Below are 10878 nucleotides of genomic sequence, written 5' to 3' on the forward strand. Positions count from 1 at the left end.
ACGTGATGATCAACCAGGAATCGAATCGAATCGAATCGAAATCTAGAAAATATAATCACCCCATTGTAATCATATTTTTGAGTCGTTTGCGTTTGAATCGTTCGGGATATGGGGACCAGGTGCACGAGTTCTTTGTAAAGAACTTCGCAAAGCCTTATTTGTTTCTACCCGTGATCAGAAGTCTGGTCTGTATTGGGCTTGAAGAAATAGCATTGCCATTCAACATGGCTCATCTCACAAACAATAGGGGTGATGACAATTTTTTTTGCAGTGCCCGTCTTGTAGTTTTTTTGTATAATAATGGATACTTACGTATTTTTTAATTTGTCCCGCAAACATAAATTGACCAAATTACAGTGAATGAAACTTACGCGTGACATCACGATTGAGTATAAATTTTACTCTATCGTTACGTCACAAGCCCCCTCTCCTAAACTTTAAAGCAGTTAATCTTTGTCAATTCTAGTTTTTCTGAAAAAGGAAAAAATACGTGTCTCATACTTTTCAATTATCTAACTGAGGAACTAATGAGATTTTTTCTTTTTATACCCAGTCATCATTCCTATTGTCCTGGGTGGGAAGCAAACCCACGACCTCCGGTATAGCAGTCAGGGTCACTAACCACTAGACAAACAAGAGTCGTATTTATGAAGAAAAGAAAATCTTTATAAATTCTAGAAGTCATCATGATAATTTCCACAATACTCGCGCAACCCTAAAATGTATCACATTATGTTTACAACAAAATTCGTTGTTTTAATCATTATTTTATCAAAGCCTTATCATTATTGATATTGAGTATATAATACATTTAAATAAGGTAATTGCAGTATATCATATTAGTGGTCATTGTAACGTTAAGTGAAAAGAATAACCAGCGAACAAGTTATGATAAGTGAGTCTAAATTGTTTATAATTTAATTATAAATTTATCAAAATAGTAAATTATTTATCACTAAAGATTTTTGTTAAGATTTACGGAAATAAATAATTTGTAATAAAGTTTCGGAAATATAGGCAACTGCTTAAAAGATTTTTTCATTTGTGATAAAAATGTTGAATATTTTTTTTGCGAGAATTCAAATTGATATTTTTAGTTTGATTATTTATTTTTTGTAATTGATTATTTTTGTTTCATGATAGAATTTTGTGTAGTTTGAAAATAATTAAATTAAATCAACCATAAAATTGAAGTGTTTAAGAGTTTAATATATAAATTTTAAGTCATTACTTTATTGTAAGTGCCTTAGTAGATTAACAATTTAAATCTTTTTTTTCATACTTTATTTATGCAAATTTTGTTCAACTCAAATCATAATATAAAGTTACCATTATAAAGTATTTAAATGACTAAATAAATATAACAATATGAGAAATTATTATAAATAGTGAACAGTCATAAAGCGTAAATAATGTGTTTTTGAGTGTTATCTCAATATTATTTGCAAAGAAATGAGTAATGAGCATTGATATCAAGATCTGATAATGATATTTTGTATAATGAAATTATTATAATTTTCCTAATTAGCAGAATGCTAAGTAATTTGACAGACCTTTTATATTATGTACTTAAATTAAAGAAGGGAAGATTTTCTGTTGGATTAGACAAACTAATCTCTATAAACTGTGACTAGTTTTCAAGATAATTTTAGTAGTAGAAAGATTGACTTTGAAGCCAAAACAAAAAAATACTTTTGATTTACATGATAAGCGTATAAAATGAAGGAAAACAGTTTAAAAAAAAGGTTGATAATAGCAATAAAAAAATATAAGTCAAGGAACAAAAATAGCCTCATATTTATGACTTAAAATGATAATAATGCCATGTTTTCAATTATAAATAGAAATCACACGGTGTTATTGAAATTTATTGCAATTTGATAAATATAAGGTAAAATTATATCAATTAAGCTTCGCTTTTATCAAAGTATTATCGATTTGAATAGTTTCCGCTTACCGGTACTTTTTCAGTTGTTTCGTAATAGCGAGTGACCCTGAACATTTTCAATGTAATCTAATACGTATAACGTCAAATTTGAAAAAAGGTCATAAATTATGATAATAATCAATTCTAAATGCACGAATGTCAAGTATTTTTCTGTCAAGTTCGAAGTTTTTTTTTCGCTAGTTTTGAATGGAGCGTAAAACATTTATGTGTTTTATAATGAATGAGGACTTTTTATGGTTTTGCCCTGTTCATTATTTCGCATTAGATTGTGTAATTGATACGAAGGACCTTCAATTCGATTTCTAACAGTCCTCACAAACACGTAGGGATAAAGTTGTTCTAAAATTGTAATAATCTCATAGGTGTTCAAGACTGCAGTAATAATTCATTTATTAACCCTTAAAATCTCATTTGAAATGATTCATCATAAAATACACAAGCTACTAAACTCTTGAACCAATAGCGATGTATCATCAATAGCACTCAATATTTTCGCATCATCCAAATGACGCGCATTGTTTACCAGCATTTAAAACAATTCAAAAGCTAAAAACATAAAATAAAAACTTCCTAACATCTTTAATACTAATTTCCCCTCTCCATTTTCCAGAGACCCTCCTATTCCTGACGGCCCTCGGGCTCGTCGCCGCGCGTCCTGAAGTCAGCGACGCGGAGAAGAACCCCGCTCTCCACGAGCCGCACCCAGACTGCCCTCCCGCTGAGCAGCACTGGCTCCTGCCTCACGAATACGACTGCACCAAGTTCTACTACTGTGAATATGGTCTCAAGTTCATCGCACCGAGAGACTGTGCTCCTGGTACCGAATTCAAGTTCTCCGCTCAGGTTTGTTGAGAAATGTTTTTTATTATAAGCAGTAGTCAGTAGTCTGTCAGTATTTTTGGATGAGACAAGAGGAAGAAGTAAATACAAGGAAGTCAAAGAACTTATCTTTGATAGAAGACAATGGGAATAAGAACGACACGAGCCTTTATTTAATTTTTTTTCGGATGGGAAATTATCAAATGCCTCCTTCGGCTTTGGGTTGAGAAAAAGGCAGTGTCAGACTTCTACTGACTATAACGGAACCATGTTCCTTCCTTAGCCCTTTGTATACTTGGGCCACAGCTACTGTTTCGGACATTCCCACCGTCTGACAAAAAAAGTGATCAAAAAGATTAAAATACCAGAATTTCAAAAACAATGATAAGTGCTTTAGGTGTCAAGAACTATTTAACGGTCACTGTACATCCTTAATCAAAGAGTACAAAATATTTAATCCTTGAATATAGATGACAAGCTAAATTCATGAATGTATGGAAATGTGATTTAATTTCGGCAATGACTACGACTTATCATTTCGGTACATCTTATGAATCATTGATAAAGATAGTCGGAAATAGTATACTGTCATAACCTAGCTGTCTTTAACAGTAATTGAAGTTTTTGTGACTCCATTACAAGTTATTTGTACGTTCGGCATTTTGTTACAACGCAAAAAAAGTCATTTCTTTAATAAAACTTTTTTTTTGTTTCACAGACTTGTGTTCACGCCGCTTTAGCCGGATGCACCCTGCCAGGACCTCCAGCTGAGACAACCCAGGCCCCAGCAACAACTCAGGCCCCAACAACCACCCAGGCCCCAACCACAACTACTCAGGCCCCTACTACAACCACCCAGGCCCCAACCACAACCACCCAGGCCCCAACCACCACCCAGGCCCCAACTACCACTCAGGCCCCTACTACTACCACTCAGGCCCCAACCACAACCACTCAGGCCCCTACCACAACCACCCAGGCCCCAACCACCACCCAGGCCCCAACTACCACCCAGGCCCCAACTACCACTCAGGCCCCAACTACAATCACCCAGGCTGCAACTACCCCAGCCGCAACTACCCCGGCCGCAACTACCCCGGCCGCAACTACCCCTGCTGCGACAACCCCCGCTGCAACTACCCCAGGTGTTCCTGCACCCACTTCAGCCCCAGTCTGGCCCCCGATCTGTGAACTGTTGCCCAACGGTTGCCCAGCTGACTTCGACATCCACTTGTTGATTCCCCACGACAAGTACTGCAACCTCTTCTACCAGTGCTCAAACGGTTACACCTTCGAACAGAGGTGCCCTGAGGGACTCTACTTCAACCCCTACGTCCAGGTTTGTACCTATTCTATGTTTTTAAACTAGAATAATTAGGATTAGGATGAGTTCAAGTAGACCTGACGAATAGTCATCTTCCAGATTATTTGCTTCGATTCTTGCAATCAAAAAGAATAGAATTGATTTAGTTCAACTGTCCCATTTATTTTATTTACTAATTGACGAACTTTCTGCCCGTTTTACATCATCCATCTTAAAGTCAAAGATCGTGAATCTCCTTCTCCAGAAAATATTCAGTTTTCTTCAAGCCATCTGAGATTTTTACCTTCCCAATTTTAACCGAACATTTCCTTTCTCCCCAGCGCTGCGACTCTCCTGCTAACGTTGAATGCGACGGCGAAATCAGCCCCGCACCCCCAGTCACAGAAGGCAACGAAGACGAAGACATTGACATCGGAGACCTCCTCGACAATGGATGCCCAGCTAACTTCGAAATCGACTGGCTCTTGCCCCACGGAAACCGTTGCGACAAGTATTACCAGTGCGTCCACGGTAACTTGGTAGAGAGGCGTTGTGGAGCCGGCACCCACTTCAGTTTTGAACTTCAGGTTAGTTCAAAATACAAACGAGTTTTCAGGAAAAAGTTTAAGAAGGGCAACTTTAAGGCATACGTTTGTGTTACTTGTGACTGGTAAGGCTTAATGGCGTTATTGTTTAGAGGAAGAAGTATGTCGTTGTAGAGTTTAATTTATACGATAGTCAAGGTTTAATCCTTCCGAAATAGTTATTGATTTCTATGACACGTCATTTCCATTTAAATTTCCACCTTGCACTCTTGATTTAAAGTTCATTTTTCTGTGTTTGATAACAAACTAACAAAAATATACAAATTGCATATAAACTATTTACTTTAATGTCATCCTTTAATCCAATCATTTCAACTTATTTTCTATGATCAGTGGAACAAATAACAATTATATTGTAGCAGGAGCTACGCAAAAATGAATCTTATCAGTAGATTAAATAATAGTAGATAAACAAGTTTTCCTATAAACCGATTAAATCAAAACTATTAAAAGATTCCTATTATAATAATACAGATTAAAATCACAATTGTGATATAGAAATCATTATCGCACCAGGAAACTATTCCGATGTCGGATAAGATTTAGAGAATTTTGAATTCTTTTGTTTTACGTCAAAGACCTGATCCTTATCATGTAGTACAATTAGGTAGCTATGATATGAAATAGGTAGTTGAGTAAAGAAAATCTACTGATCATAGTCCAGGGGAACTACCAGTATGTCTTCCAGTTCCTGATATAATTGCAATTGTGGAAGCGTAATCGTACCTTTAATACATTAATTAAAATACTAATAGAAGAGAAACGATGTATACTAATTATGATTGTGAAAAAGATAACGACAGATTAGCGTAGGCATAAAGAATTGCCGCTTTTCAAAATCAAGATTTGGGAAAACCAAACTATGATAAATGATTGTGATAAAACAGAAGCAAAATGTAAATAGGAAATAGAAAGAGGTAGAATAAAAGTGAAATACAGTTTAATATAATAGATTTTTGGTTCACGTGACAAAACGTAATAAAATTCTAAACAGTTATTTTGTTACATTATATAAATAAAATTGCCACAACAACAAAAAAATCGTGTATTTTAAAACTTTCATTCATCTCAGCCAATAGCAGTCCACAGCTGGACAAAGGCATTCCCAATGTTACAAAAGTTATGAAAGTTAAATCTTTACAACTCAAAAACAATAATGAAATTCTTGGAAAAAATAAAAAAACAATTGCACATGACTTCATAAAATTACATCAAATTAAAGATAAAAAGCATGTGAGTGAAAAACACGGTAGTTTTACAGACTTTTGTGCTGATAACAAACCGATTGATGGACTGATAAAAATATATATTATCGACCGACAAAATATAATGAACGATTGATACGAATTTGGCTGAAATTCAGTCAATAATATTGCGTGGTATGAAGATTATGATAAGAATTTAAACGTGGTAGAGATTGCTGTTATAACATCCGTTCAATTTAATTTTAATGACGTTTTATTCACTGATTTGGAAAGCAAAATGGTTGAAACTGCTCATTATACTTAAGAACTAGTTTCAACCTATAATTGTGACATCTTGATCACTATTTTATAGGTAGGTAGGTGCAATTAATATAAACTAGATGTTTTTGAATAGTTCTTTTATAGATTCCATTTTTTTTAGCTTTAAAATGAAAACCTACCTTCCTGATACAGCTACTCTTAAAAACCCAAAAAAACCGTATACATTTTCTTCTTTCTTTAATTTTGAAGTTAAGAAAGCATTCCATTGTCATGCGTTACTTAAATACTCTGTCACATCCCTAGATAAATACGTATGCCTTAGGGTTCTTACCTTGGTCCAATACTAAAACCATGTTTGTGAGTGTTAAGTTCTGTTAAAATTATCTATAATTATACCAACCATAAGTGTGAATACAAGAAAGAATAAAATCTTAATGTTAAAGAGATAGTATGGTCAGTAGCCTTATTACATTTTAATGGTTAATAGTTTTGAATTCTATCATTAAATACTTTGTCTGCAAAGACGATCTAAAGATAGGGAAAATAAAAAGCAAACCGTTTATTCATTTATTCAGATCATTAAGAACTACACTGTCATTACATTACAACAGTTAGCAGCCAAAAATGTGACCAAATTTATTAAATTAATATTTCTTTGACAGCAATGTGACCACATCGAGCTCGTTGGCTGCACCCTCCCCGGCGGCGAGAGCGAAGAAGTTGACGTCGACGAGGATGCCTGCACCGGCTGGTACTGCCCCACGGAACCCATTGAATGGGAGCCCCTCCCCAACGGCTGCCCTGCCGACTTCAGCATCGACCACCTCCTCCCCCACGAGAGCGACTGCGGCCAGTACCTACAGTGTGTCCATGGACAGACTATCGCAAGACCTTGCCCTGGAAACCTGCACTTCAGTCCTGCCACACAGGTGAGAACAAAATTTTCAACCGTAGCTGTTACTTTCTCACTGCAGTAGACTTCTCCATTTCTCTCTACCACCTATGTGGTTTCTAGTTTTGTTTATTGGTATTCTCATATTGATGGTAGCGTTTCCATTGCTAGGCAAAGATTTTCCATTTGACTCAACATTGCTGTCAAAAGCCAGTTCATTCCGGTCCCCTTGAAAGTAGTCAAATTGGGAAGATCCCAGTCCAATACAAAAGTAATTATGGAAGTTAAATTGGAGACATTGTATTTCTTCTCCTGATCAGTTTTCATAATGACCGCCCATTTCTCAGACACCTAGAAAGGAGATAAAACAGCTTTAAAAATGATTTCTTTTTACGTAAAAGTGAATCGTTACGTAGAAAAAAGCAGCACAAAAAACAAAAGCCAAACTGCACTGATTCTAAAAATATTTGAATTTTTGCAAAATTCCTGTGATTATTTACATTTAACCCAGATGCACGACTTCGATTCACGTAAAATTGTTACCCCCAAACCTAACTACTAAATAATAAATACATTGTTGTATGAGAACCATATATATAGCGGCATTTATAAAAGGGAAATTAATTATCAATCCAATTACCGATCAGATTACAATCTATTCAATCAAAGTTGACCGTGCAACTTGATCTTTATCAATACCAGGTAAAATGTATTATAATTTCTCATAATATTATCAGCCTATGTTTGTGCTACTGTTCGTTAAAACCTATTTTCATAGAAGGGAATTTTGATCACAACTTTTGATGCCGACGATTTTTTAATACTAAAACAATGTTGACAATTTGACGGACTGAATATAGATTCTTAAAAAAACTATCAATTTCTTTGTTCTTAATTTTCTTTTATTCTCTTCCAGTCCTGTGAGTCTCCTGTGACCGCTGGTTGCCAAGTTTTCGAGTGCGATTCTGACAACCAGTGCACATCGACTGCTGCCCCGACAGCTGCTCCAACGGCTGCCCCAACGGCTGCCCCAACTGCCGCACCCTCCACCGTGGTCCCACCTGCAACGCCACCCGCAACTGCAGCCCCAGTCCCACCTACAACCGCAATTCCTACTCCGGCCCCCACCGCTGCCCCCACCGCAGCTCCTACTACTGCTGCCCCTGAATCCCCAACCACTGTCACAGTACCACCTACTGCTGCTCCCACCGCAGCCCCTACTACTGCTGTCCCTGAAATCCCAATCACTGTCACATCAGCGCCTACCGCTGCCCCCACCGCTGCCCCCACCGCAGCCCCTACTACTGCTGTCCCAGAAATCCCAACTACTGTCACATCACCACCTACTGCTGCCCCTACTACCGCAGCACCTGCCCCCAACACCACAGTCACTGTACCACCCACTGCTGCCCCCACTACCGCAGCACCTGCCCCCAACACCACAGTGACTGCACCACCCACCGCAGCCCCTACTACCGCAGCACCTGCCCCCAACACCACAGTCACTGTACCACCCACTGCTGCCCCCACTGCAGCTCCCCCTACCGTCGCACCTGCACCCAACACCACAGCTGCCCCGGTAACTACAACCAGCGCACCAGCCACCACACCTGAAGATGATGACATCGACCCCCCTCTCCCCAACGACCCCATCAACCCTTGCGTTGAAGAATGCAACGTTTTGCCCTGGGCTCACGCTGACTGCGACAAATACTGGGTCTGTGACGGCAACAACCAAGTCCTGGTGGTCTGCTCTGAGGGTCTCCAGTTCAACCCCACTACTAAGACCTGTGACTTCGCTTGCAACGTCGGTTGCGTGAGAAGCAACATCCAGATGTCTGAAAGCTACGAAGGAGTCCAGGTCTTCATCCCATGGAACAAACTTGATGAAGACATCAGACAGGCGCTGAACTTTGAGTTGTAAACCTACTTAAATTAATGAAGGTTTTGTTTTATTTTTGAGTTATTATTCCAATGGGCGGGAAAGTCCGCCATTATTGGGTCTTGCCAGTTTTGAGGAAACCTTTTTTTTTACTACCAACATTCTTGTGAACCCATATTTATTACGTATTAAACATCGTGATTTGAAAAACGTTACATGATTTTTTCATTAATTTGAAACAATTTATGTTGTTTTTGTTCTCATTAAATATCAAAAATCATTTTCGAAACTGGCAATTTTGGATTGGAATAATCAACAAATGGTTAAGAAAAAAAACGATTTCTTAAAAATGTATTTATTATAAAATGTGTAAATAAATATACAAATTAGCATTTACATTTTGTTTTCTTATAAATAACTTATAATTATTTGGTCCTTTTTTATAATTTATAGCATAACAGTATAGTTGCTACATCCTTAACTTTAAAATTATTATTATCATAATAATAGTCTTGTCCACTTCACAATGACACATCACATTCAAATAGAAAATGAATAAAAATTTCTAATGTATATGAATGACATTCCTCTTCGACGAGTGACGTGACTTTGACTTGTCAGTTCAATACATTTGAGTGATTCGTCAGCGTTAGCGAGGAGACATGCAACTTGACGGTAGACACTGGTGACATAAAATTCCAGCAATTTTAATAAACTTGCCAATTTAAAGCACTGCAATGAAACTGCTTTTACGGATTTTATCGCGATTTAATTTTAGATTTTAGTTCCCAAAGTTTCGACACCTTTGCAGGTATCATGGTCAGACTGCCTATCTAAAATCTAAAATTAAACCGCGATAAAATCCGTAAAAGTAGTTTCATTTCAATGTTTAACATTCGCGTAAACCTAAGAAACGACAATTTAAAGCATTTAGAAAAATAGCCTCTTTATTTTTCATCTAAAATATACAATAGTTCCGTCTAATCTAATTTAAAAAAAAACTATTTTAAACTGTTAAGGTATTGTTCTTCTTTCATTGATCGAAGCTGCGAAGGAAGATTTTATTTATTTATTTTATATTATATTTATTAGATGTTATATTATTATAATAGATGTCTACTTATTTATCGCATTTAGATATATTAAAGTTCATAACAAGGGCTCTACGTATTAAACCTGAATACCCTATAAAAAACGAGACAATTATTTTGGATTTATATCAATATAATTTATTTATATTTCTTAAATATTACATTGTAAATATATTTTGCATTTTTATTTATAAATTACAGACCCTAATTATATTTTTAATGTTTTCTAAATAAATTATAAACTGAAATCTATCCACAAAACTAATTCATAATATAACATAATTTTGACTTTTTGAATTCATTTAAAAATTATATCAAACAATACAATTTGGTAAAATAAACGCCTTTTCATTCAGTTAAATAAAAATCTTAATGTATCTCAAATATAGGAATTGTATCAACCAACAATATTATACAATACAATTTTATTTACAAAAAGAAACTCAATTTCAAACCAAAAAAAAAAACAACCTTTAAATGTATCAAGGTACTGAAAATTATGACTCCTAAACTAAGTACCTAAGTAGGTTAGTACGCCATAATTTGTGACCCTTATTTTTCCAACATTCTAATTCAAATAAATATTTCTGCCAAATATTTTTTTTTAACTTAGCAATCAATATAATTGCTTTAAGATTTTCAAGGTTTTGTAAAGGCAAGTAAATAAATCATCTATAGGATCAAAAACACACCACTAATTACGTCAAAATGAAAATTATTTAAGTAAAAAGTAATCCTATTTTTTTTAACTGCTTAATTCTAAAATAGACGCAAATATACTAATTTATTTCATCAATCAAAATTAATAAATTATCCATACATTTTTTACATGCCCACTTAAAAGAGGTAAATTGTGTTGGTTTAAACGTTTT

General features: G+C 35.7%; 1 protein-coding gene and 1 long non-coding RNA gene across 3 annotated transcripts; one reads left to right on the forward strand and one right to left on the reverse strand.

The window, feature by feature from the left end:
- Positions 1-797: 797 nt before the first annotated feature.
- On the forward strand, positions 798-9311 carry LOC113499832 (mucin-2-like). Of its 2 annotated transcripts, XM_026880389.1 has the most exons (7): positions 798-895; positions 2559-2791; positions 3486-4106; positions 4412-4657; positions 6804-7070; positions 7950-8378; positions 8436-8988. In XM_026880389.1, the coding sequence occupies exons 1-7, from the start codon at positions 889-891 to the stop codon at positions 8955-8957; spliced, it is 2325 nt and encodes a 774-aa protein (XP_026736190.1). In that variant the 5' UTR covers positions 798-888; the 3' UTR covers positions 8958-8988. The 2 variants fall into 2 exon arrangements, with proteins under 2 accessions (XP_026736190.1, XP_026736189.1); XM_026880388.1 differs by having other exon boundaries at positions 7950-9311.
- LOC113499833 lies at positions 6899-7942 on the reverse strand. Its single transcript, XR_003401144.1, has 2 exons — positions 7534-7942; positions 6899-7384 (listed from the first exon to the last, which is right to left on the reverse strand). It is a non-coding gene; the product is annotated as an uncharacterized LOC113499833 (long non-coding RNA).
- Positions 9312-10878: the final 1567 nt, after the last annotated feature.

Source organism: Trichoplusia ni, chromosome 13 (genome assembly GCF_003590095.1).
Source record: "Trichoplusia ni isolate ovarian cell line Hi5 chromosome 13, tn1, whole genome shotgun sequence".
NCBI classification, from domain to species: Eukaryota; Metazoa; Arthropoda; class Insecta; order Lepidoptera; family Noctuidae; genus Trichoplusia; species Trichoplusia ni.